Raw genomic sequence first — 25,491 nt, forward strand, 5'->3', positions numbered from 1 at the left:
TTGACCGTGGGGGTTCCCTGCTAGCTTACCAACAGTTCATCACCCCGGTGGAATGGACGATTTGATACCAGGTAGAATATGTATGATTTAGGCGAGATATTGGAGGATATCGAGTGTTTGGACCCGGAAGACTCTTATGAGAACGAGAATGACGCTCTCAACTTTGACACTTTTGGAATTTCAGAGTCGTGGGATAATAACAGACACTCGTCATCCGATAAACGAGGATTTGACAATTTTGACAGCCTAAAAATGCCAGATTTGACCAGCTTGTACCTTAGCAACAATCACTCTAACCTTTTAAACTTCTTATCTAACGTAGAGACGGCACAGGACGACCTGCTAGATTGCAGACTCGAGGAGTTCGAGGTCGACTCACCTCCCCTCAAGCCTACCCCCCTTCAAAACAAGTGGGATAAACCCTCGCAATTAAAGTTTTCCAATATACCCAATGCGCTTAAAACAGTAAATGCCATGGGTGCTGGTACTAATGCTATTATGAAGGTTAAGAAGGGTCCCCAGAACTGCATTCCGGCATTGTCCTTTGACCATGACCTCAAGCTTTTACGAAATATGGGTTTATTTCCTATTTCTTCGTGCAAACTAAAGACCGATGACTTGCAATACAAAATACCGAATCAGTGGCTCCCCCCCCGCACTGTTAACAAGCGACATATCAGCGCCAAAACGGTCGGATCTGGTCAGGACCGATTGTTTATGAGCACATCGGAATTTGATAACATTTTGCGCATCCAACTTGCTCAAGTATCAAAAAATCCTAAGCTGCAGAATTATTCAGGTACTTTGTATCCAATATAGGCCGTTGGAACTTCAAACTAATGCTTAATAATTCACAGGATAAGCAGCCTAATTTTCCTAATACCGATAATCAGCTCGGATCTACAGCACATAACAACAATACCAATATATCAAGCGATGAGAATGCAAGTAAAATCAAACGTTTTGGCCGGACCAGCGTAGCGTGCATTAGACACGGAAGGAAGCTAATCTATTTGGAAAATAGTGAAAAATCTGCCAAAGAAATAATTTCGACGCGCAAGCGTGCCAAATGGGCCATAGAAGATTGTTATGAACAGCTATATATAATACTAGAACTCATCAATTCCATCAAGGTAGTATGCGAATCATTTAGAGTGGCATGGGATCAATGGAAGAACTAAAAATTGCGAGAGACCAGAAGCTTCTATCACTGTACGAATCTTTAACACAAACAAATATTAACCAATCTGAGACCAGCGAAGCAGATAATGTGTTCGAAGAGATTCTTAATATTGACAAGGGGAAGAAAATGGTGCTGCGAATCTCCAAAACATTCAAACCAACTCTCAAAATCAAACTTGTTCTAGAAATATTAAAATGTAGAACACTGCTCCCTTTGTTGACCCAGCCAGTGGATTGTATTGATGATTGCAATGAAACCGATAACTACGCCACCAAGCATACAATTGATCTGTTCAAATTTGTTTGCAGCGCTATTGATCAGATAAATAGCAAACGATTTTCGAATTTTATTACCTCATTTCTGCGCCTTCCGAATGCAGACGAGCTGCTTTCCAGAATTTCAAAATCGAAGGTAAGGACTTGATTACTAAGTATGGAGTGTCGTTTGGGGTTGTATTGGCCAACAAGATAGTTCAAGGTCTGGAATCAGATCAGTTAAATGAGCAAACTTGTAGAATATTTATCGACCTAATTTCTTCTCAAGATGAAACATTGTACCCAATCATACAGAGGATAAGGGAACTAACAAATTGTACGAACAATTCGAATGTGATGGACACTTTTGATTGATGAAGCACTAATTTTTGATTCCAGATTAATCAAATAACCATGATTGCCTGCTTAAAAATTAAGTGGCTATGCTGGTGCATGCTTAGTTTGCAGAGTTAGTCCGCCAACGGGGGCATTTAATATTCCATTATCACGCAATTCATTGTATAAAATGCGTAGTTGCTCGTGTTTGCGTTCCCCGAAGATTCCATGCTCCAAACAAAACCTACATCACTAACCAACGAACTTTATGGCTATTGGCGAGTGTGGGTTTTCCTCCAATAAACTTTCATAGAAGGCCCTAGTACCGTCACCCTAACTCAAATATTCAATACTAGCGGTGGTGTTGGATATTTCTGCCCTTTCTTAAACAACCTGCGCTCTAGTAGTTCATCTTCTAGATCCAACGTCTGATCGTCATTTTCTCCTCCTGGTCCTTTTATTTTCTTTTGACGTACAGCCACTTTTTCCTACATATTTGGACAATCTACCGGCTTGGATACGGCATCTGATTTTACAGTCATACCAATATCATCATAGTATATGGTGCATCAGCCAAGGGTATACCATATGCCAGGTACTAGACCCTTGCCATTTCGCACAATTTACCCGCTCATCCAATTGGAAAGTAAAAATTATTATCTAAAATACACATAGGGAGCGGTTAAAGCTGCAGCACGCCAAAGACACGCAGTTAAAATTAATTATGTTACATGTTTTGCTTTAGTTACAGCTCCTTTCACATAACCAGACGTAACAGTAAAAACACCAAGGGGGCATACTGCATCTACTAAAGTCTATCAGCTACGCATACAAGCTTCGGCGTATGCCTTCCTCCTATCCCTCCTGGAGACCTTGTCGCCTCCGCTTCCCTTTGTGAGAATGGGCTTACGCGTAACCTCCTGGTAGTCTCGCGATACTCGACATGCAGGATCCTTCCGTCGATAATGTACTTGTCCATTGCACCAGCTGCGATTTTTGCCGTCTCAACACTGGCGAATTCGACAAAGCCGTAGCCTTTGTAATTGCCAGTCTGTTTGACGTCCCACATACCTTAGCAGATTTGGGCATATGCACGCAGTTTACTACGCCAAACTGTTCAAAGTATTTGCGCAGATACACCTCATCTAACTCCTTCGGCAAGTGGCCCACGTATAGTAGCCCGCGCGGCTTTTTCATAGCGGGCCTCATGCCCTGCCCCATGCAACTCTGAATGTTACACGGAGACTCACAACGCGACCTATAAATACGGCGCTGGTATAGGTACGGATTGTTGGTATTGCTCAGTTATAACTGCTATTATTACTTGGCACATATACTGACATACTGACTGCTAGTATAGGTACTAATAATTATACTTGGTATAGATACCGGCTGTTACTACTGGGCTTACACTTGGTAGCTCTACCATCACCTAGAGTTCTTGCAAAATGCGATTTTACAGACGAGAGCTAGCCTTTCCAGGGCCCTGTTCGCGGCAGAATTTTGCGTGTTAAAGTCAGCAGGTAGTTTTTCCGTGCGCATGCGGCGGTATAGGTCGCGAAAGCGGCCGACGAGATCCAATTTAACGCCGCAGGCGCCGGCCACGGCGCTGGCGTTGGCAGTAATGAGATCCAGCAATTCGTCAAGGGCAAACTCGTTCCTCAGGAGCCTACGTGTGGTCCCGCCTACCCGTTGGCCAGGGCCTGTGATATGTCGCGCATAGAGATGGGACGGGGTATTCCATCCGAGCGTGCAGGCGCGTCGAACAGCTCGCCATACGCCTCTTCGTGGCGGAACTGATCAGCGAGGTCCTCCAGCAGGCGCTCGCAGAGTTTTCTTTTATCATGCGGAAACTCCGCCTCCAGGATTTGTTCTGCCACTGCTCCGGCCACGGCAAGGGCCTCTCCAGTGGGCTCGAGATCCCACCCGCATACGGTCTGTATGAGAGTAGATTTACCAGACACCCATTTCCCCCATCTTTCTTATTGAGTCTAACCCTAACAGCGCCACTGGCGGCCTGTATGGCCTTACCGAGGCGCCCGACGAGCTCCGGCCCGCCGCAGTCGAACTCCAGCAGGCGTCTGCACTTGCTGCTGACCCCCATTACACGCGCCGGGCGCCATTCCCCGGCCGAGTCATGGACCAGCACACCGTCATCCTCCCCAAGCAAATTCTGCACGAGTAGTCCCATCACAAGCTTGTTAATTAGGAAATACCTCGCGTCGTTTTGCCTAGAGTAGATAGAGACGGCGACCCCCGCACAGGGGTGCGGGGGCAAGATGAGCAGGCCCAGTTTAAGTGCGATGTGCGAAGGGGTGACCCCGTAGCCTAGATAAAAGCGGACGTACCCGAGAAGAGCGGCGTGACCTCGGTGACTAGCGCGGCAAATGCGATGTGCGTGTAGTGCAAATACAGTGGAATTAGGGCGTCCGAAGGAGTCAGCCCCGGCTCCACGGCCAGCCCATCGAACCAGAGAATGTCCCCCTGCTGCGGAGGCACCCATTCGCTCCCCTTTCCCGCAAGTCGCCTATAGGCGAACTGGGCGCGGAGCCTCGAGCGGGTGCTCCGCGCCTGCAGCAAGGGGTCCAGAAGCATCCAGCCCCGCGACAGGCCAGCAAAGGAAGCCCCGCTCATATAGTCTGCGGCCCGCGCGCCGGCGCAGGCGGCGCAAATGAAGTCGCCCACGAGGGCGTTCGGGTAGACCCTGGCGCCCCGGTGGACCCTGAAGCTGCACCTTGCGTGGAAGGGGAGGCCGCAGTCCTTGCAGCGCAGCGCCGCCCCGGCGCAGCCGCAGAGGGAGCACTTTGTCTCGCTGGCGCGGTAGAGCGCCTTGTCCAGCCCCGCGATGCCGTTGGGCTGGAAGGAGATGAGGTCAATAGCCACGAGGCAGCAGCGGTGCAGGAATATGCCCGCGTGCTTTGGGCTGCCGGCGTCTTCCAGCAGGAGATCAGCGGCGCCGGCATTGGCCGCAATGACCTCCAGCGCCTGCCGCTCCATGAGGACCGGCCCAATAAGGGCGTCGTCGACGCGGCCGACCATAAAGTCCACCCCCCCTATTTCTTCCCCCCCCAATTCTCCCCCCCCCCCGGCGAGGGCGCAGGCAAAGCAATAGTGCGCGACGCCGCAGATCGTGCAGGCCCCGCCCCCCGCTGATGCGTGGTCAATGCTGGAGGGGCCCAGCCTGACGACCTTCGGCCTGCTGTGAACCGCCGCGGCCGCGCCTGGCGGCGAGGAGGCCTGGGCCCTCCTCGCCCTCCGCCTACGGCGGGCCACCACAGGAGACGACGACGACGAAGAGGAGGAGGGGCAGGGACTGCTGCCCCTGCGGGCCCGCCTGGTCGGGTACGCCGAGGGGCGGCGGGCCCGAACGGGCACGGGCGAGGCCGTAAAGTCAGAGTCGTCCGAATCGTCCGAGTCGAAGGAAGGCGCGTCAAGCAGGGTCTGCAGCACCTTCTTGGGGGCCACGCGGGGCGTGCCCTCGCTGCGCAACGACTTGATCTGGGCCTTGACCGCGGGGGGAAGGCAGGAGGCGTGGTCTCCATACTCTGAGTAGCCGTGCCCCGCCTGCCCCGGCCGGCCTGCCCGCCGCGCTCGCACGCGCTGGCGGTGCTGACGGGCGGGGGGACGCACCAAGGCCGCGCAGACCGGGCAACTCTCCCAGTCATGGAAACGCTCCACGTGCCCAAAATTGCGCACCTGAAGGTGGTGGAAGCAGGAAAATATGCCATCAAAGTCCTGCCCACAGTGCCGGTGGGCGTGTATAAATTGCTTCGCGTCGTAGCCGGCCTGCGCCGCCTCGAGGTCGTCTTGGGCGCCCTCGAGGTGGCCCATCTCGCTGGGCTCTGCCAGGACCAGTCTGCCCTCGGACTGGTAGGGGCCCGCCAACTCGGGCCGAAAAGAGTGATGGACCGGGACGAACCCACTGGCCCTAACCGTAAACAGACCTTCGCAGCCAAAGACAAACCTATCCGCCTTCGCATCTGGCGGAGCGAGGGACTCGTCTGTCGCACAGGCCACGTCTGGCGCGGAGTAGGTGAAGGTGGGCATAGCGAAGACGGAAAAGCAGCCAAATTTTTGGGAAAGGACAAACATTGAGCCGCTAGGATGCCAGGCAGCGTCCAGCCAACAGGCCCCTGGGCCGCAATCAATCTTCTTTAAAATATGAGGTTCGGTTTTTTTATCTACTTTGACTGTGAAAATATAAACACACCCGGAGTAGCTAACTACGAGTGCTACGTGGGGCAGTAACGGATTGCCCTTTATTGCCGAGAGGTGGTGACAGGACCCCCTGTGCAACCCGTGGCCTATGGGGTGGCCATTGGATGCATCGAAGACGGTGAAGCCCGACTCGATCGTCCGCATGGATGAGAGCGACTTCCTGGAGTTGCCGTGGCTGTAGATGGAGTCGCCGACATAAACCAGCGAGTCATCGCAGGACCACTCCAGACAAGTGACGGTGTATATGGGTCCCGCGCTTTGATCCGACTGCTTAGACACGCGGGATGCGAACGAGTCCATGCACTTGGTGACAAGCTTCACCGATGCGCCCGTATAGGCGTTCCAGAGAAAGGCGTTTCCGTCGTCAGAGGCGGTTACAAGATTGCGTGACAGATTGCCGAAACAGACGTCTGGGCTTTCTTGATGTAACGCCGAAATAACGAATAGGGCGTTGGCGGAAAGGCAGTTAATGTTGGCGAGACAGTTATTATTTCCATCGGAATTTTCTCCGTCAGTTATTGTCAGGCTGAACTTATGGGAGAGGGGTCCGGGCTGCACGGGCGCCAGGGGCTGCGCCGGGTCAAGCTGCGATAGGTAGCCTAGGCGCTGTAGGTCTGACCAGAGGGCCTGGTTGGGCGGGTCCCAGAGGAAGCGGTGCCTGACCTGTGCGACAGCTCCCCAGCCCGTGCGGTCCAGCTCCATCACTGCGGCCACACCCAGCCGGGAGGACTGGTCCGAGGCCTCGGCATCGGCGGACTCAAGGCCCACTGCCAGCCAGGGAATTTTCCGCTGGCTGATGTCATAGGCCCGGAGGTTTGTCATGGCGAAGGTCCTGAGCGGGGAGCTGCGGCCCTGGGCGAGGTCGGCCAGGAGGTGCAGCTGCATAGAGCCGTCTCCGCAGGCGCAGACCAGGGCGTCTTCCGCAGCCGCGGGGCGGGCGTGCAGGCGTGTGAATTTGCACCATAGAAATTTGAACGGACTGCGTATCGTGCAGCCCAGCCTCCACCAAGCGCCTCGAATTTCCCAGAGGCGGCATTCTCCCCCGTCGCAGGTGGAGGCCACGAAGGCGTTGGCGGCGTGTACGTCGATGCAGGTGATGGCTCCTGGGTGGCGCGCCAGTGCGAGTATTTGGTTTCCCGTGTGCGAGTGCCAGATTTTGATCACCCCGTTTCCTCCCCCGGTGAGTATAGCTTTGCCTGTGGTGTCGAAGGCCACGCAGTTGACTGGGGGGGGCGGCGCGTAGGCCCTCTCGGGGGCGGGTTCCACGCCAGGGCGGTAGGCCCAGACGTTGATGGCCCTGGCGGTCCTGGCGAGAGCGAGGGCTAGGGCTTCCTTCCGCAGGCGATCGTGGCCGGGGTTGAGGGCGAGGGGCACGCGCCTGAGGCGCTTGAGCCTTGAGTGGAGGGGGAGGGTGGGCGTGTCGTGCGTTGTGAGTTTGTAGCGGCGCAGCTGCAGGAGGTGGGAGTGTATTCGCGTTCCTACTTGTGAGAGTAGATCGAAGGTATTGTAGGAGTTTTGCAGGAGCTGTAGTTCATGTCCGTACTGTAGCAGTAGGTTGTAGAGGAGGTCTTGTACGTGGGCGCTGTCGTGAAGGGATCCGGTTTGGCTGCAGGTCTGGAGCAGTTCTGCGGAGAGGCCTGAGCGTCCGTCCGGAGGGGGCGCTTGTGAGGGTGCGTGTAAGAGGCCGAGTCCCATGGCCACCCAGCCACCCCACCCGCAATGGTATATTTAGGGCTGGGCTGGTGGGCCTAGGATAGACCCCAGCAGCACAAGCCTTATAATGGGAGAGTACAAACCGCTGCCCCTGAAGCGTTCTGACTTGCAGCAGAGGTTCGATATTAGGGTGCGCAAGCGCAGTTTGTATGCCAAACTAAAGCCCCTGGTTCGGCAGAAGGAATCGCTTCCTATATCTAGCCTTTCACTTCCAGTCGTATCTTCGGGGAGTAGACTGGCGATATCATCGGGCACAAAGGTGTTTTTGGAGTGATTTAGGTTTGGGTTCACGATTTTGTGCTCGATGCGAATTACTATAGCTATACTGGCGCTACGTCGTTTATAAGATCAACGGCCTTTAGAAGTGATTCTAAGTTGTTATTGGCTTCTGACGATTCGGGTGTGATTCATCTGTTGGCTACGACGTTGAAGTCTCTTTTATGTAGATTTACGGAGCACAGGAGGTAGGGTGGGCGTTACGCAGTGCCGTTTACAGCACTTGTTTTTCGTACGACAAGGCGCATATGTTTTCGGGGAGTGACGACGGGACGGCCAAATATTGGGACATTACGCAGTCAAAGTGCATAACTACGTTTTTGGGGCATTCGGATAGGGTCAGGTCTGTGGCAACGCAGAGTATTTTACACGAAACAAATGTGTTGGCCACTGGGGGATACGATTCGGCTGCGTTATTGTTTGACATAAGAACCCCATTGGTTAGTGATTTTACTTATTTAGAAGCCGATATTCCAGTTACGGCACGAATCGCCCATTAACTGCGTCAATTTTTCTGCCGACTGTTCTGTTTTGGTGACAGCCGGCGCAGACGGTTACGTCAACTTGTACGATGTAGCATCTGGGTACAAATTAATGGCGCAGATGAAGGCGCATACAAAGGCTGTGACAAATGCCTTTCTTTTGGACGACCTTTTGGTGACGAGTTCGTTGGACTCCACGGTTAAATTCATTAAGTACAGGGTATGTGTTAATATAATATAGGCTGAGCGCGTGGAGCATATATTTTACGCTCAAGCTTCGGTTATGGCATTGGCTATCGCACTTGACGGCAAAACTATCGCATACGGCACCGAGTAAGCCACTGTTAACATAGGAATGGCGAATGGTGTCTGAGGCAGCGCAAAGCTTCAGTGCCAGTAGAAACGTCAAAGGCCCGAGTAGAGGTGCAGAGGTATAACCCCGGGGACTTATCCCGGTTGGACAGGCTGCTGAAGACATTTCAGTACAAAGCTGCGTTGGATATCGCCCTGGATCTTACATTGGGGCACGTTCTCTCCCTTATCGAGGAACTGATTGTTAGGGGCGGCCTGGAGGCGGCGGTTACTAGGACGGACGAGCATTCAATTGCCAAGATTTTAAATTTTATAAACCGCCACTTTGGAGTCAATCACACTTCACTGGGGCTGCTGGAGCTGCTAGATGCGATAATAGGCAAGTGTCTTTTTATACCAGAGAGGAACAAATGGATTAGTCAGAGCAACAGTGTCGAGATTACGGACCTGCTTGTGAAGATAAAGCAGAAGCTGGGAATGGAATTGCACCACCGTCAAATAATGCACAAGATGCTTGGGGCAATTGAATTTGTTTTATCGCATGCAACGAATTGAGCTATGTTTGTTATTACTAGCATACCACAAAATGAGCTATTATTTATTACTAGGTATACCATAAAGTTCCCCCTAATTTTATGTCATTTTTTCTCAACTAGTGTACAATTAACCTGTCAACTTAGCCGGAGCAACTGGGCCACGCCGTTTGCCGTTTTGTTCAGAATGTTACTCAATTCCTGATCACCATAACCTAGCACAATATGGGATATTTGTGTTAGATGTTTATGCAAGCTTTTCCATAGCGAAATGGGCTGTTTTTTTACATAAGAAATTCCATTTCCATTTGGTGTAGCGCTTAATTTGTCAGAACAACGATCGCAGAGAATCCCGGCCTTTCCTGCAAGTGAAAAGGCACTCATCCCAAATTCATTAGCCAGTGATTCTAACCGAGTAGCATCCCCTTGATATGATTGTTGTATCTCATTTTGACAATCTGGGCAGAGATCACAGCAGTTTTCCATCTCTATTTCACGGTATTCCAAGTCATTACTACATCCCAATTTATGCAATCCAATTTTAACATTGCATATCAATGTTAAGATCATGGGTTTATGATTTTGTTTTGCATACGAAAGGGCCCCTGCTGCTTGTGAGCAATCGACTAAAGTAATCAGGGGTACATGGACATAATTTTCTTTAGCAGTACAATCTTTGTGGCGAGATATTGTGAAATCGAATATAGGCCTGAAAACACTCAAATTCCCATAATTAAGCAGTCTTAATGCATGAACAATGGTTATTGCATCTCTAAAATATACTGAATCGTCAAATTCATGGTAGCATCCGCGATTACCTTCAATGCGATTGAAAATACGCTGTAGGGCAACTAGACATAATTTTATCGGGTTATCCAAGTAGCACATATCCGTTCCCAAAGCATACAGCAGTTGCAACGAAACAATGAGCAGTGAGATATCTTTCACCCTTTTGCACTCAGAAACTGTTGTACTGAATAATGTATTATCACACTCAATTTTGTGTTGAGTTATACTTGTGAGCTTGGCCAGTTCCCTCCATGTTTTGATTGGATTCCCCTTTGAGTGAATTGCATCGGATACTTCCTTAGCTAATTTATTAAGACTGCTCAACCTAGATGAATCCTTAGTCAAACAAAATATGAGAAACCTATATATTGCGTCCTCTGGAGATCCAAATTCCAAATTGGATATAATATTACCTTGTGATCTCAAACTATTTTCAATATTGAAATTGGAATTCGTGTGTCGTGATTGTAATATTAGAGTGTTCAATGCTTTTGCCAAACAATGTATTACTGTTATGCGATCTTTAACGTGTACGTTATGCCAACAGTAATAAAGCACCAATAATATGCCGTCAAATGACCAATTACTTGAAAGCCCAAAAGGTTTCGCATGAACAATTTTACTAGAATTCTTATCCAATTGACCAGACGTGAGCGATTTATCTTGTCTAATATTGAGTGCCTGGTCAGAATACATTGAAAGTGACTTGAGTATTTTACCGCAAAGTCTAGAATAGAATTCCAGTCTATTTCTAAACTCTATTTTAGAATTAAACTCAAACTTAGAAGTAGTTATGTGGCTAATAAATTTAAGAATCCTTACCTATCAGGGATAGACCTATGGGTGATCTGCGGGTTGACAAATTCTCGGGTGAGATTTAGAACATAGCCATACTGCCGCCACAATTGCCTTTTATCCATATCAACAAATCACTAATAGTGCGGTTAAAATCGCCGGATTTTAACCCATGACTAACAACACCGGTGCGTGTACCCTAACACAACCACTGGGTTTTACATGACAACCCTACTAGTAGTAAACTGGTATGCTTTTTGCGCTAATAATTTTTTACACAAATTATGCCCAATCGTTCAAATCACGCATAAACTATTATGATATTAATCGAGATTCCCGGCCACTAAATGCATTGGCACGCAACGGCGTATGCGTCCCTAAGGATGTGGGCCTGTATGGCAATTTAAAAGCAGTATACCACTGCGTTTACACCAGAGATGGTGAAACTAAAACAGGTGAGGAATGGGAAACTCACTTGCTAAAAACTAAACCCTGCGTTGATATCGTAGATATCCCAGGGAAACCGTATAAGAGAATTGTATTTGGTCCGCCAATAGACACTAACGAAATGATTCTAAGGGGAGGGACCCCGTATTTAACCCTAAACTTATGGGTTCCTGGGATTAAAGCCGACGATATAAAAGTAATCATTGATTATTCATTGGACTCGGCTCCTGCCATAACTAAATTTAAATCATTAACTAATCCAATCAGTTGTGAAATGTTGTGCGACAAGCAAGACCAAGAATATTACCAATGTGCAAGTGAAATAGATTTGGACACGCCTGAGACTGAAAACACCAGCAATTCCAACGAAAGTGTGGAGATATTTGACGAATACGATGGATCTTACAACCAGATAAATGAAAAAAGTAACAAATTTAATTACAAATGTGGCAACGAATCAAAGGTGAAACCACCTCTAATAACGATTAATTGCCCCAAAAATACCATCGTTTTACAGTGGGAAAGCACAATTTTTGTAAGCTGCATTTAATTTAGCGTTCCAGGAAGAGTGATAAAAGCAAAGTCAAAAACACTCGAATTCAACGGTCTTATCGCCCTTTTACGTAACACCACTTTTGATTTAGACACATAGATCTCATGAATATCATGTGCAATTATACAAATTGTACTTTACAATTTCACGCACCATTAACTCATATCCCTCCGCCGCCATCTCATCGCAAAACACAACTTTTAAAAGTCTCCAAGGGTATGTTTTTGCGCAATTCGCCATATTTTATTTGTAACAATTCACATAGATTTGCCGCTACTGCCCATTAGAGGTCACGCCTTAGAACAAGTCCATGGCTGGATATACAATTGGAAGAAGTTTGGCAACAAATATACCAAAAAAATAATGGATGAGACCTACAATACAAATGAACCAATAACACCAGATTTTGGAGACGAACTCAGCAAACGCGAATTATATAAGTTTATCAAGTCTGTGGACGAGGACAATTAACACATACAAACTAGTTGCGTTGTTTTGTATACTAGAAACAAACAAAACAATTAACCATTAATTAGTTGAATACTTTTTGAGTTGATCAATAATTAGTTTACGATATACTGACCAAGCCACTACAATACATTAATCGTGCGAATGCCCATAATCTCTAGTGCCATATGCAAAACCTTCCTGGTGGCACAGACCAGCTTAAAGGCATCTAAATCCACCTTACCATCCCCCAAACTTACGACCCTAACTTCACTATAAAATTGCGTAAACAGCTTGGCGAGATTGAAAGCGTATTGGCACAGTCTATTTGGCATACATTCAACAGCTACTTGCTCCACAACGTAAGGAAATAGAGTAATCATCAAAGCCAGTTTTCTAGAAATCCCTGAAATTGTTTTAGGAACTAAATAACCATTATTTCACCTGCTAAAGTATATATTGGTAGCGATATTGGCGGTACGGCACAGCTTAGTATTGTAGGGGGTACGAATTTACACTCGGCAACTTTAGCATCAATTTCACAAACCCTATCAAAAATAGACCTGGCCCTAACATAAGCATACAAAATATACAACAGCGGATTGCTACCCTGCTGTGTAATTCGATCCATCGAAAAAATATATCCTGAATGCCTATTTATTGATAAGTCTGAAAAAATTGTAGAACCGATTCCTATGTAAATATTGACAAACCTAACTTAATAGAAGTATTTTCTATCGTCAAATTGAATTTTTTGTGCTCCAAAATCCTTTTATGCGCCAAATCTATAGCCTCTTTAAATACATCTAGAAGAGTTGCGGTTGTACCACATCGGGAGCTTATTTTGCGATTATCGTGTGCTTTAACATGCCCAAAAGATACATGACTTAGCTGAGTTCCACTATTTATGAGGTTATTTTGCTTTACAAATCTAAATACATTCTGAAAGTGCTCCGACTGTGAATGATCGGTGATATAAATCATTCTAATGGGCTTTAGCTGTTGTACGCGGTAAATGAGCGCAGCTATTTCGGTTGCAGCATAAGTGTAAGCACCATATTTTGTTCTAATAACCAATTTATCAGTTTTAATCGACCCGTCATCGCAAATTTTAGCCAATCCCAAATCCACCAATTCCTGGGAAAGTTTATATACGCGTGTCGAATACACAGACTCTGGTACTGTCTTTAGGTACTTAAATCCCAATAATTCAATAATATCATTAAAATGTCCTTTTGATATTGATTTCACGTTTTCCCAGGCTGCAGATTCGGGAAATGTATTATTTTGCAGCCTTGTCGTTTCGAGTGAAACTCTGATTCTAAAATCTTTGTCTCGTTCCATTAATTGTTTGGCGCGGGAGTAAATTTCACCCAGAGAACTGATGTAGATCATAGGTACTTGATGCGATTGGGGGAGGTGTAATTTATCGTCAGATTCTTCGAACATGAGTTGGCGTTCGCTGTACTGACTAGTCCGAAATATTTCATGCTCCCGAGTGGTTTCGGTATCTGTATTTTTCGGATCCAAAATTTTAAAGGTTAAAGGGTCGTATTCCAGCAAGTATCGTATAACAGAGCCGGATTGAGATCCCCAATCGCCAATATGATTTCGCCTATAAACACGACTCCCCAGACTTTGATAGGCGTTTGCTATGCAATTGCCCAGGATTAAAGATCTAAAATGACCCATGTGTAGAGGTTTTCCAACGTTTGGGCCAAAATAGTCTATGAGAATTTTTTTCTCATGAAATCCGGATTCAAAACCCGCAGCCGGTAAGTTGCAATTTGGATCTCTTACCACATTCTCCACGCCTGACCAAATTGCTTGATCGTTTAATTTGATATTTAAATAGCTAAGTTAAAAACGCATCTACCCATTCTCTGAGCCAAATATTCCAGAAATAAGCGGGTCTTCGTATCCTTTGATAACATTAATCAATTCATATGTGACATCACTTGCGTTTAGGTGGAGCTTGTTTGCGATAATTTGAGGAATGTTAGACTGAAAATCTGTCCCCTTTAAACAAAATGGAGATACAATGTTGCGGCTTAGTTCATCAAAAGTGATGGTTTTAGTGAAATCCGCATACTTGTGTTGGTTTAGCAATTCTATTGATGCTCTACGGACCTGGATGAAAAAAGAGATACCAAATCAGAGGTATAAGTATGCAGAGATTTGGGCGGTTTCCACCCATATACATTTGCTGCAACAAGTAGTAAAATTGCAGACTTTTTTGTGATATCTATGATGTGTAGCATGGATCATGGTCCCCACTGTATGTATAAATATGTTTATCTAGTGCTACACATCACATTATGTCATACATTCTCAATACTACCACACACAAATTACACTAAAAAATCTCACATTAGATACATGTACATACATGCTCAATTGCCGTACGTGGAATCTTTAAGTTTTCCATATGTTAAAGTGCAAAATCTAAGGGTAGTGCCACCGTACGAGCATGAATTTATAGCATGCGCCAAAGGAAGATGGCTTGGTAGGCCAATTTACGAAATACTACGTGATGAATTCATCTCAATGGATAGTGATGGACTCGCCGATTCGTTCAGTGAGGGCAGAGTACTTGTGAAGAGGGATGGAACAATTACCAAGTGTGATATGGGTTATATCGTCAAATCAGGCGATGTAATATACCATAAAGTTGTGGTACAAGAGCCACCATGCCTGGCATTAGCACCTAAAATCGTAATGGATTTGCCGCTGGTGCTGGTGGCGTCCAAACCTGTAGGCCTACCAGTCTATCCCACAGGCACTTATAGATACAATACTCTAACCAAGGTCTTAAAGATCGAACAATTTAATGACCATTCAGTGCAAAATGCAGACAAGTTTTTTGATGGGAAACGTGTAGTAGAATCAAATATTCAGCTACTACCATTGCATCGAATTGATAGATTGGTGTCTGGGATAGTGGTATTTGCTAAAACTACGGAAGTTGCTTCATATTTATCGCAGGAAATCGCACATGGAAGGGTACAAAAGATATATCTGGCTAGGGTGGTCGGCAAATTTCCGGAAAATGCTACAAATTTGCCACTAAATGATAATGGCGTATTTGTTGGTAAGGGTTACGTTATACCCATTGATCGCAAGAATGGGATTCACAAATTTTCATGCGAGCCTACACCTGAAAGTGACGAAAAGGACATGAGACCTAAGCAGGCTGAGACCCATTTTAGATTCCTAAGTTACAATAAAGTATTGGATGAGTCACTCATATTGTGTTACCCACAAACCGGACGAACTCATCAAATCCGCGCCCATTTACAGTACCTAAACCATCCCATATCAAACGACCCAACGTATGGCGATCCTTCCTTTAATAGTAGGGGGATGAATTATCCTCCCATATCTCACATTAATTGGTTGGTTCAAAATGGGAATTTGACCATAGAAAATCATGATTTTTACATGAATGTAAGTGATAAGTTGGGTAATGGGCCTATAAAAGGGGCAGGACTTAGAAAATTGGCAAATAACAGGGGCGCTGCCCATTGTGGTGGGATATTCCTCCATGCTATCAAGTACTGTTGGGGGGCTGCACTTACGGCAGAGGATACTCATCCTTTCTGGACTGCTGAATTTGAGAATGCAGCGAATTTAATCAATTCTGCCTTAGCTTACTATTTAACATAGTTTATTTATTTATACTGTCGAATTATGTGACATTTCCTCTAATTTGCGATCTATGTATGTATTGGTTGAGCGCATTGTTCTGTGTACGATTCCGTATATAATGTGTGCAAAATGTCACTAAGACAGGCAAAAAAGTTGTTATCTCAACAACGTTCATTATTAGATGACCAAAGGGATTCATTAATACCTGAATTTTCCAGGAAAAAATTCTCATTTGTGGATTACCACATAAGCAGTGACGATTCATTATCACAGCCTAGCAGTGATAATGATAAATACTCCAGCTCGGGTTCTTCGGAATCAAGGAGAAACGTTATAGTAGCTAATGCAAAAGATACAAATCCTAAGCATATCACAGGGGAACTGTCATCTCCCTCAGACCCAGAATCAGAAATTTTGGACACACTGGAGATAGAAGATATACCAAAAAAAACTGCGGCAAAGACTGCAATATTCACGCTTCAAAGAGGGGATTTAAACTTCAAGTCGGAGATTGACAATAGAGCTGGCAAGCCATTCAACACCTGCACTAGTAAATTAATTTCTTACACAGGAAACCGTAGAGGCAATTTCCTCTCCAAAATGTGCTGGCTGATACAAGAACCTGTAACTGCAGCTCATAGCAAATTGGCACACTCAAATATGAAAATGATAAATTACCCGGACAAATCACGCACGCATTCAAAAGCCGTGTTATTCAAATTGGAGCCATCCGATGAGTAATTGTCACTTCAATTAGTTATTTAAACGTCCTAAGCATGTTTAAACGCGCAGTTAACAGTCATGATGTAAATATGATCGCTGACTTACTCAAACAATCCCCCTTACATATCTATGGGTTACTAAAATTTGTGGACATTTATAATCTACAAGTAATTATAATGTGACATAGAACGACAAGGAAGAGGCCTTTAGAACCCTAAAATTGGCACTGCAAATGTTACAGCTATCATTTCACAAGGATTTTAGCCCATTTAATTTGGACCAAGATGATCATCCCATGGTAACTACTGTACATGACACAGGTTATGATGGACAGTGGATTATACAACAACAGGGTATTAATCGTGGCATTGCTGATGTTAATGATTTATTGCGAAAAACAGACGTGTTATAAAACGGCTTTGGCGCTAGGCAAATTACTTTTGGCCATTGACATCCGAAACGATAAATCTCACATTTTACTGCACATTGATCACTATTTTATTACACTCCGCGATGTGTTTCAGTTTTTAAACTTTTCACATCAATTTAACAAGCACAGGCACAAGGTATTGACGGGTAAATCAATTGATTCTCTTCCGCTCCAATTCATGCTCCCTAATTTTGCATTGGCATTGGCGCTTATTTTACATTCGGGTACCCAATTTAAAGGTACGTATCCAAATTAATTTAGCGAATTTAGAGGATTTGCATCAGTTTTTGTGTTTGGATGACATAAAACAGGGCATTCCCTACTCATTTTACAAGCACTCACAATTGGATCAGGAACTTGACAACATTAGTAGATATGGTAAAGATGCATCAAACTTGTATTTGTTACGGGCATTGATTCTATTCCCTTCATTTATTATTACACTGGTCGATACGTTAAAAACTAAATCTATTGGAGGTTTTATATTTTTTATTTAGATAAGAAATTAGTCTCTAGACTAAAAGCAGCTGGTGAATTGGTTACATTCCCGATTGATATACTAGAGTATCTAAACATAGATTTAGGCATATACATTTATTGGAGATGCACTGCATGTGTACAAGTGCAAAAAACTCTGAAATTTGGTCTACCAATGCCATTTTGACATGGCTAGTAGATGCCTGCGAGTGGCTGTCGACAATATATCAGGAAGATAGTCTAATCGAGGAATATCAAATGCTATGGGCCCTGAATTACAACGAAGAGATTGTTCAGGCTATTTGTCTTGGAGATATGTATTCATTCAGTGGCATTTCGACGGCTGAATTTACTCATCCTCATATCTTGCCTTCGGAACTATCGGATTGACATAGACGCACTGAGATACTTATTTAATTTTGTACAGAAAAATATATTAATGTCACCAAAAGAGTGTTTAGACTAACCAAAAAGAGTGTTTGTAATGATAAATTAACTGCAAAATTGTCCGTTTCTGTACCAGAATAAGCCATTAATTGGCCAGATAAAATGGTTGGAAACCGATAGAGATTTAGAATTTATACCAATAAAATTAATTTACATAAAAAACTTGAAAATGCAATCACCATGACCATGGACAAGCGCCCACCATGCTCAGCCAAACAAGGGCGGGTGGTCAATGGTACTTGCAATGATACGTGCTAGGGGAACTTTCTAGCCAGAGCCCTATGTATCCCATGTTCGGAAACCTCGGCCCTGGTCAAGCAAAGCGGCGGGTAGCCCCCTAGTGAGGAAAGAATTGATGCCCCTATGAAGCTGCTGTACTGCTGCTCATCCCCGCCCACAGCGATACAGCGAAGCTCATTCCCGAGTTCACTCAGTGATTCCTTGAAGTGGGTTTCAAAGCCAGTATATGTGGTTGACCCCCCCGATAGAATAACAGTCTTGGATTGTATCTGACTAGATTGCAACGCGTCAGAGAGTAAGCTGACGAGTGAATGGTTGTCTACGTAGGAGTCGAGGGTTTCTGAGCTCTCAAAATAGACATCTTCCCTGTCACAGGCTACTGTTGCCATCTGAGAATCCATATCAATATGACTGTTGGGCACTTTAAATGTTTTTGGCTGCGGGAGTGAGGTGGCCCTAATTTTATCAAAGGAAATTGTTTTATTGGTGGCTTTTTGACCTAACAGGATATAATCCACCATGCTTCGAATGATTTCGGTCGTTTCTGGCTCAAACGCGTTACCATCTGGCAACAGCAACTGATGTTTGAGCCTGGCTGTTTCGCACATAACGGACCAGTGGTAATAATTTGGTGTAACAAAAGGCAATGGCAGTAACTCTACAGTATTGTCACGTTCGGATACGGCAAATGGGGGTCTAACGCGCAAATTATTCTTATTTAATAATGCATTTATTGAGCGATCAATGAGATCCCCTGCCACTGGCGACTGAGCCACATGCTGCGGATTAACATAGCCTTCAATTACCGGCGCTACGCTAGTGCACGAAGCGCCAATGTCAACTACAGTTGCGCTAATTAAAGCGCTTGCATAACAACTCAAAGGCGCTCTTCTGCCAAAATATACGCTGTTAACCCGTAATGTCTCAGTAAACATGTTAAGCATCTGCTCTCTAAAGCTATCTTGTGTGATGTTAGGCTCAACAACCAGTACATTTGCCTCGAGCAGGTTCTCATCGATGCCATTAGTTGCGGCAATGTCCTCAACCAATCGTTCTAGGGCCTAAATAACCCATGTTAGTTACCTGAAAATCCGCGTTGTAGTTGCCAGGGTCCGGGGGTACATGTGACTCATAATAGAAGGCAAAAAGGGGGTCCATTCTATCTTTCTTCACTTGTGGCAATAGGGGAAAGAAGGAGTGTTCCAAGGATAATTTCTTAGCGCCAGAATCTAATGTGACATTTGTACAGGGTTGTAGAGTGTTGGTTAGTGGTAGGCCCAAAACTGGGTGTGTGATGAATTTTGGTAGGGCATCTCCCGCATGCCCTACCCGAATTGAACTGGTGCCCAGGTCCAGTATAAAGGGCTGTGAGTAGGCCATGCTAATGGTCTGATTGATTCCACTGCTATAGTTACAGGTTGTAGAAAATTTTCACGTCACTGACAAGTTAACGTCAGAGTGACAGTTGTCTGTCAGGTGGCCACTGCTGATGTGCCGTGGCGTGGCGCGTCGTGGTTGATCGGTGGGGGTATGTAGCATAGGAGTGATGTCGCACCAAGACTGGACTCCGGTGGTGTGGAAGAAGAATCCACCAAAGGGCAGTACTACCAAGGCTAAACAAGCAGGGGAACCTGTATCCGTTGAGAAAAAGTGTAGGCTTTAGCTAATTTAGTTTTGGCTGGGCAAAATAAGTCCGGCAAGAAGCATCCTCCCAAGTAGGTCACCAACTCATAAAGTGCAGTAAAGATTGAGCAGGAAACTGAGAATTTTAGAGTGGAACGCGTAGGTTACTCTTTCAGAACTGCTTTGCAAAAGGCCAGACTGGCAAAGGGGCTAACTCAGGTATATCCGCCTCCATGTAGGCCCAGTTGGCTATGAATATAAGCGAAAGTGAGGCACTGATCAAGGACTATGAGAGTGGCAAAGTATAATTCTAATCACGTAGGGGATACCCAATGTTCAAGTTGTACAAAAAATTAATCGGGCTTTAGGGGTACAACTACCAAGCTTCAAAAATTAACAGAGCACAACGTCAATTATTTTGACCTTTTATACATGCTACTTAATTTATTTTCTAGAATTTTTCTTATTTCTATATATTTGTATACATACCATTAAGGTCAATGGCTTTAATATCGTGGAGGATTTGCTGGTATTTTTCCTGTTCGTATTTTTCAAATTCCCCTTGCAAATTTAACTCATTGTACACATTTTTGACGATCTCCACGGATTCCTTATCGTTTTTGCCAATATTATCCATCACTAGCTTCTTTTGGGTGTCACTTCCTAGTTGCATAGCCTGCATTAGATAATACGTTATACTTTTGCCAGTAGCCAAGTAATCTTCTTCTCCTGAATATCAGTGCTGCATTTTCCAATAACCTTTGCAGTTCCAAAGCAATCCAGAAAGTCGTCCTGTGCCTGAAATAGTTCGCCAAAGTGCATAGCTACTTTTGTGACCTTCGCCAAATTTAAGTTGTTTAGATCAATTTCGGCGCAAATCATCCCTATTATCAAAGGGAGGGGGTACCTATTTGTATGGGCAGCAGAAAGGAGTAGTGCCCGGTTTTATTCTTTGAAATGGAGGTAAAAAGGTCGTAAGCCGATGTACCTTTGTGTAAAATGAGCTGCTGTATTGTGTGATTTGTGTCCAGTGATTGGCCCACAATTGTTGCCATTGTGGCTCGTTGAAAGAATTCCATGACATTCAGCAACAATTCACGATCCTTAATAGTGTTACTAAGTATTCTAAATCAACCGTTTGTGCACCTGTAGATTAACGTATTCAAAAACAAAATATCATTTACACCATTCCCAACGCCAACGCCAGGTAACGTGTGCCTATGTAATAATTCAACTCACCAGCACGCTTTACCTCGTCTGGTGATGCCATTGTCCATTATATCATCTGCAACTATGAATGCAGACTGCAATAATTCTACGCACCAGCCTACATAACGTTGGCAGTACCTAAGGTCAGTATCTCATTCCATTTCTCAGGACTAGCAGTACCAATCAATGCTTTGGCAATGCTTATCAGTAATTTGCCTCTATATAGTTTACCGCCTGAATAACGTATATGCTAGACCTGTGAGTGTGTAGTTGAGTAGTTTGGAATAGTACCCTAAGAGTTCCTCTTGGTGTGAGAAATCGTAGCATTTAATCGCTGCGAGCGAGAGATTTAGAAATGTATCATAATGCTGTGTAACTAAAACGCTACCTTGACAAAGTCTAAATCCGAATCCGGGTGCATAGGGAATGGTCCCAGGCGGTCTCGAACCGCCGACCTTACGGTTATTAGCCGTACGCTCTAACCAACTGAGCTATGAGACCCGCGACCGCATCGATTAACAACACTCGTTGTTATGACAGCAATTCATTGCCAGGTCTTATTTTGACCTAATTATTTCACCGGTGGATTATTTTCATATCACTACAGGTACATGTACTATGGTATTCATGCCTCATTAATGATTCATTTGGTTTCCGACTTAGTAGAATTCGTATGTGTAATTAAACAGTATTTTATGCTAGAAATATTTGTTCATCATGCATATTTATCATTGATATTTATTATAAATTTGTTTATTCTATGTCCGATTTTCATTATCAAATCCGCTGACTGATGTGATTAGCATTTTTGGACCCTTAAAGTGATCAATAATAGTTGTCCAAATTAATTTGAATATATATTTAACATCGGTCGACTATTTATGAATAAGGTTCAAATACTAATTCACTATATTGGTTGGCGATTCGTTAAATTGATTACAGTGACATTAGGCTGGAAAGTTAATGGTGGTAAATAATTGAATTTGTCTGAGCATTGTATCAGTTAAAATTAATCGGTTTGTCGCCGAATGGCGTTTCGTTTGCTAACGTTACTGCAGGATTGAATTGATCCTTCAAAAAGTATAACATCTTCCTATCCTTAGACCTAGAGTTACTGATGTCTTACCTTTTTAACTGTGCCACATCTTCTACCAAAACCTTTGTCGTTAGCATTGATTGGCCAATGCTCATAGCAATCTGCTTCAACTGTAGTCCGTTGGCGGCAGCATCGGACTCAAACAATTTGAAAATTTTCATTTTTATGGTATCATAATCCAGGTTTTCCTGCTTCCTAACTGCATTATTGATATTTTACATCTGTTCTTAGATCTATCAAAAGGTGCCTCTTGCAATCCACTGTCCAGCACTTGTATTCCTGTCTTGGGGTTGTAAAATTTGAACAACTACTTTACACCATTTATTTACTGTTTGTATCGAGTCAAACGGAGGATCTGGTCTGGTCTCTTCTGTTACATAGCGATCTAAGTCAAATTGTAGTGTACCCCTCTTGATGTTGTCTTTCAAGTGACGTTGTTTTAACTCCTAAATGAAGGTGAAATGATTACCTTACGATACCTATCGTCGAGAGGTGGAACAAGGGTGTATGAAGCTGCGATTTTTGCGAACTCTACAGAATGTGGATCACTTTCTGAACACAAAAAGGAGTTGGCTCTGGAAATCTCGTTTGCTTTGCATAACAAAACTCTCTGTTCGCCATTAACTGACATTGTAATCCCTTTTATTTCCTATATATACATATTATATACCCTCCCTTCCATTTGCAAAGTAGCTAGCAAGTTCCCATCCTCCATTTGTCTCCACTCCTTGGCCACAAATTTGGGAACCTAACTTTTCATAGTATTACCTTAAGCAAATAGGCCTGGCCAATAGTTAGACCAATCACCATTATCACTCATACACTCAATTAATAAGTAAAATCTGGTTAATTAATTATAACGAATATAAAAAATGGCAGGATTAGTCACTCAGTTCATTATAGAGAGTCAAATATATGAATGAGTCTTATTTGATAAATTGATTTTATGAATTATTGTCTAAATAGGTTCATGACATTAAGATCTTAAATATGAATGAGTGGGTTCGCCTATACATGGTTATGGTGGTGTAGAGGTTGTTGCAGATGTTATGAGTATTGAGGAATTGGAAGGGTGTGTGGAGGATAAGCTTAAACAGGCAAAATCAATTTCCAAGCAAAAATCTAATCTAACGATTGGTAATACATTGCTCACTTAGCCCCTGAATTAGTTTTTGATTCGCTCCATTCCAAAACTGAAAACGTCCGCCATGTCTATTTCTCTGGCCTCCCGTTAGACTTGTGTAAGCAAGTATTGAACGTAAAATTGGAAGTCAAAGAACGAGACTCTATCATCTCCGACCTGAACAACCAGTTAAAGGAATATCAAAAACATGTACAACAATTGACCAATAGTATTCAGGAGAATTTCCTTAAATATGAAATCGCAGTTGGCACCGCAATGAAACTGGGTCTGGCCTGTTCAATGATATCTAAGTAATACAGCGCTTATTTAGTGCAATTGAACATGGAATTGATGCTCAAAAGAGATACTTTGTGTCGCAATTGTTAGAGCATTTTGATACGCAAGTTAGTGGGGAATTGGAGGATGTACAAAATTTAAATAAAATTTACGCTGTTAAATTAGCCGCCGCTAAACTCGAAATTTTAATTCTTAGACGTAATTAATATAAAAATCTCCTACATAATTAACATGTCCTATGTGACTTGATATAGTACAACAATAGGCCTACAGTATTAAGGGCTGTGATTATCATATGTAGTAGGGCAGATGACAATTAGATAGATAAATCGAGGAAGTATAAGGGCAATGGTTAGGTTTATATTCCCATTGGTTAGAGATTAGGGTCTGTTCTATAGGTTAATATATAGTGCATATGCAGATATTGTTTTCGGCTATCACTTGTAGGTTTAGTACAGTACTACAGCGTGTGTTAGGCCTTAGGATTAATGTTTTATATTAAGGTTTCGTATTGCCAAGTGATATGAAATATTTATATAATGCACATACCATGATCTGCCTACCCTAGCATTTATAGGCGGTTATGGTAAGACTGGCATCAGGGTTGGCAGGCTGTGTACTCTAGGTCACGGAGGTGTATTATAGGGTACGGAATTGTATATGGCGGTATCATAAATATTTGAATACAAACTATTTGTCCAAAACATCACTTTCAATTTACACCCACTAATCATTTAGTCACCCACATAATTTATCACTGTTGTATATCAACACATCGCTAGGTTTACTTAATATTTTTACTTATAGTAATGCTAGATTTTTAGTCAAATCACAACCACTAAAAATGTACCAAGACACCTATATACAAAAACCTGCTGTAGAACAGCCGGACGCTTTACCTAATAATTCGGAGGTAGATGTGCATGGGAATGAAGACAACAACGTCAGCAACTTGGAATTGTCCATAAATGAACGGTCATCGGATGATATCCAAAGCGATTCAGTTACACAGGGGGAAAATTCTGACCATGCGGACGTTGAAGTGTCGGATCAAGATAACATAGCAAATACATCACAAAATCCCGTAACTATACCAGTTGACGTCTCGCCGCCTGATCCCCTATCAGCACCTAACTCGCCAGTGTTAGTACAAGTTTATTCAGTATAGAGCAGTTAGACGCTAAGAAACGGAAGAAACCAGTCAGTGAAGGAACAAATTTTACCGGTAAAATTTGTATAGGCGATAATCATCAAGTTCCTTTCATGCCCTCATTCTTCCTGGATGAATCCCACACCAATGTCAGTATGTCGCGCTTAATTATTCAGAATATGATTTGGCTAGGTTGGTTTATTCTCCATATATGATGGAGAAATTCAAACGCAAGAGGATTAGTGAAGGCAAATTGGAATGTGCTATTAAATCGGAATATGAAATGGCAGAATTTATCCAACATGTGGCAAAGTCGTGGAAGACTTACCAAGTTTGGCATCCTTTCTCCCCAGAGTTTGCATACAAAATACTGCACTATGCAGAATACGATCCACACAAGGCAATCCAGCTTATGTCAGATCCACACTTTAACTTCAACAGTATGTACTTTTGTTATTTAGTGATTTGCGATCCACCCACAAGAAAGTACGACAATAAGTGGAAACCTAGGGATAGGAGGGGACAAATTCCATCTCATCCCTATCCATCACCAGTTACACTACGGAGCTATTTGTCAAGGAGACAGATTTCGAATTATACTGCTAGATGACACTACATTATATCACTAACTAATGTGGCAATCACAAATAAACCGCACAAAATTTACAATCATTGTGATTTAAATTGGCG

At 44.0% G+C, this 25,491-nt stretch overlaps 16 protein-coding genes and 1 non-coding gene across 17 annotated transcripts; 8 read left to right on the plus strand and 9 right to left on the minus strand.

Moving 5' to 3' along the window:
* Positions 1-52: 52 nt before the first annotated feature.
* BMR1_01G00055 (hypothetical protein) lies at positions 53-1,812 on the plus strand (the record flags this gene model as incomplete). The annotated part of the gene is made up of 5 exons (XM_021481588.1): positions 53-71; positions 92-799; positions 820-1,133; positions 1,154-1,594; positions 1,615-1,812. The coding sequence occupies 5 exons, from the start codon at positions 53-55 to the stop codon at positions 1,810-1,812; spliced, it is 1,680 nt and encodes a 559-aa protein (XP_021337234.1).
* A 66-nt stretch (positions 1,813-1,878) lies between these two features.
* BMR1_01G00070 (conserved protein, unknown function) lies at positions 1,879-2,315 on the minus strand (the record flags this gene model as incomplete). Its single annotated transcript, XM_012791642.1, has 4 exons — positions 1,879-2,017; positions 2,039-2,106; positions 2,127-2,261; positions 2,283-2,315. The coding sequence occupies 4 exons, from the start codon at positions 2,313-2,315 to the stop codon at positions 1,879-1,881; spliced, it is 375 nt and encodes a 124-aa protein (XP_012647096.1).
* Positions 2,592-2,994, minus strand: BMR1_01G00075 (NOP15, nucleolar protein 15; the record flags this gene model as incomplete). The annotated part of the gene is made up of 3 exons (XM_021481706.1): positions 2,592-2,663; positions 2,684-2,824; positions 2,845-2,994. 3 exons carry the CDS (start codon positions 2,992-2,994, stop codon positions 2,592-2,594), a joined length of 363 nt encoding a protein of 120 aa, XP_021337235.1.
* Positions 2,995-3,201: 207 nt separating this feature from the next.
* On the minus strand, positions 3,202-7,686 carry BMR1_01G00076 (conserved Plasmodium protein, unknown function; the record flags this gene model as incomplete). Its single annotated transcript, XM_021481761.1, has 4 exons — positions 3,202-3,442; positions 3,463-3,710; positions 3,731-4,101; positions 4,122-7,686. The coding sequence occupies 4 exons, from the start codon at positions 7,684-7,686 to the stop codon at positions 3,202-3,204; spliced, it is 4,425 nt and encodes a 1,474-aa protein (XP_021337236.1).
* Positions 7,687-7,771: 85 nt separating this feature from the next.
* On the plus strand, positions 7,772-9,329 carry BMR1_01G00087 (U3 small nucleolar RNA-associated protein 15 homolog; the record flags this gene model as incomplete). The annotated part of the gene is made up of 7 exons (XM_021481815.1): positions 7,772-7,963; positions 7,984-8,168; positions 8,189-8,420; positions 8,443-8,682; positions 8,704-8,795; positions 8,816-9,153; positions 9,175-9,329. 7 exons carry the CDS (start codon positions 7,772-7,774, stop codon positions 9,327-9,329), a joined length of 1,434 nt encoding a protein of 477 aa, XP_021337237.1.
* Positions 9,330-9,445: 116 nt separating this feature from the next.
* BMR1_01G00090 (hypothetical protein) lies at positions 9,446-11,016 on the minus strand (the record flags this gene model as incomplete). The annotated part of the gene is made up of 2 exons (XM_012791647.1): positions 9,446-10,895; positions 10,919-11,016. 2 exons carry the CDS (start codon positions 11,014-11,016, stop codon positions 9,446-9,448), a joined length of 1,548 nt encoding a protein of 515 aa, XP_012647101.1.
* On the plus strand, positions 11,142-12,362 carry BMR1_01G00095 (conserved Plasmodium protein, unknown function; the record flags this gene model as incomplete). Its single annotated transcript, XM_012791648.1, has 4 exons — positions 11,142-11,873; positions 11,894-11,961; positions 11,983-12,107; positions 12,157-12,362. The coding sequence occupies 4 exons, from the start codon at positions 11,142-11,144 to the stop codon at positions 12,360-12,362; spliced, it is 1,131 nt and encodes a 376-aa protein (XP_012647102.1).
* Positions 12,482-14,599, minus strand: BMR1_01G00100 (arginyl-tRNA synthetase; the record flags this gene model as incomplete). The annotated part of the gene is made up of 5 exons (XM_021481971.1): positions 12,482-12,762; positions 12,783-13,031; positions 13,052-14,193; positions 14,215-14,468; positions 14,489-14,599. 5 exons carry the CDS (start codon positions 14,597-14,599, stop codon positions 12,482-12,484), a joined length of 2,037 nt encoding a protein of 678 aa, XP_021337238.1.
* Positions 14,718-16,004, plus strand: BMR1_01G00105 (pseudouridylate synthase; the record flags this gene model as incomplete). The annotated part of the gene is made up of 1 exon (XM_021482031.1): positions 14,718-16,004. The coding sequence occupies one exon, from the start codon at positions 14,718-14,720 to the stop codon at positions 16,002-16,004; it is 1,287 nt and encodes a 428-aa protein (XP_021337239.1).
* A 111-nt stretch (positions 16,005-16,115) lies between these two features.
* Positions 16,116-18,006, plus strand: BMR1_01G00115 (Transcriptional repressor TCF25; the record flags this gene model as incomplete). The annotated part of the gene is made up of 8 exons (XM_021482094.1): positions 16,116-16,536; positions 16,558-16,723; positions 16,744-16,876; positions 16,897-17,007; positions 17,030-17,378; positions 17,401-17,616; positions 17,637-17,703; positions 17,724-18,006. The coding sequence occupies 8 exons, from the start codon at positions 16,116-16,118 to the stop codon at positions 18,004-18,006; spliced, it is 1,746 nt and encodes a 581-aa protein (XP_021337240.1).
* BMR1_01G00120 (Actin) lies at positions 18,318-19,683 on the minus strand (the record flags this gene model as incomplete). Its single annotated transcript, XM_012791652.1, has 2 exons — positions 18,318-19,364; positions 19,387-19,683. 2 exons carry the CDS (start codon positions 19,681-19,683, stop codon positions 18,318-18,320), a joined length of 1,344 nt encoding a protein of 447 aa, XP_012647106.1.
* Positions 19,684-19,849: 166 nt separating this feature from the next.
* BMR1_01G00125 (putative transcription factor) lies at positions 19,850-20,323 on the plus strand (the record flags this gene model as incomplete). Its single annotated transcript, XM_012791653.1, has 5 exons — positions 19,850-19,955; positions 19,976-20,018; positions 20,040-20,145; positions 20,166-20,228; positions 20,249-20,323. The coding sequence occupies 5 exons, from the start codon at positions 19,850-19,852 to the stop codon at positions 20,321-20,323; spliced, it is 393 nt and encodes a 130-aa protein (XP_012647107.1).
* On the minus strand, positions 20,340-21,556 carry BMR1_01G00130 (farnesyl diphosphate synthase; the record flags this gene model as incomplete). The annotated part of the gene is made up of 9 exons (XM_021482236.1): positions 20,340-20,395; positions 20,416-20,602; positions 20,626-20,810; positions 20,834-21,051; positions 21,073-21,144; positions 21,166-21,253; positions 21,274-21,369; positions 21,392-21,503; positions 21,524-21,556. 9 exons carry the CDS (start codon positions 21,554-21,556, stop codon positions 20,340-20,342), a joined length of 1,047 nt encoding a protein of 348 aa, XP_021337241.1.
* BMR1_01G00131 lies at positions 21,563-21,636 on the minus strand. The gene has a single exon. It is a non-coding gene; the product is annotated as a tRNA-Ile (tRNA).
* BMR1_01G00145 (conserved Plasmodium protein, unknown function) lies at positions 22,135-23,041 on the minus strand (the record flags this gene model as incomplete). The annotated part of the gene is made up of 8 exons (XM_021482292.1): positions 22,135-22,240; positions 22,262-22,430; positions 22,451-22,538; positions 22,561-22,616; positions 22,638-22,677; positions 22,701-22,880; positions 22,902-22,979; positions 23,000-23,041. 8 exons carry the CDS (start codon positions 23,039-23,041, stop codon positions 22,135-22,137), a joined length of 759 nt encoding a protein of 252 aa, XP_021337242.1.
* Positions 23,281-23,857, plus strand: BMR1_01G00150 (hypothetical protein; the record flags this gene model as incomplete). The annotated part of the gene is made up of 3 exons (XM_021482350.1): positions 23,281-23,368; positions 23,389-23,665; positions 23,686-23,857. The coding sequence occupies 3 exons, from the start codon at positions 23,281-23,283 to the stop codon at positions 23,855-23,857; spliced, it is 537 nt and encodes a 178-aa protein (XP_021337243.1).
* A 638-nt stretch (positions 23,858-24,495) lies between these two features.
* On the plus strand, positions 24,496-25,411 carry BMR1_01G00160 (phd finger protein, putative; the record flags this gene model as incomplete). The annotated part of the gene is made up of 4 exons (XM_021482412.1): positions 24,496-24,794; positions 24,815-24,954; positions 24,978-25,241; positions 25,263-25,411. 4 exons carry the CDS (start codon positions 24,496-24,498, stop codon positions 25,409-25,411), a joined length of 852 nt encoding a protein of 283 aa, XP_021337244.1.
* Positions 25,412-25,491: the final 80 nt, after the last annotated feature.

This window comes from Babesia microti, chromosome I (assembly GCF_000691945.2).
Source record: "Babesia microti strain RI chromosome I, complete genome".
Lineage (NCBI taxonomy): Eukaryota > Apicomplexa > Aconoidasida > Piroplasmida > Babesiidae > Babesia > Babesia microti.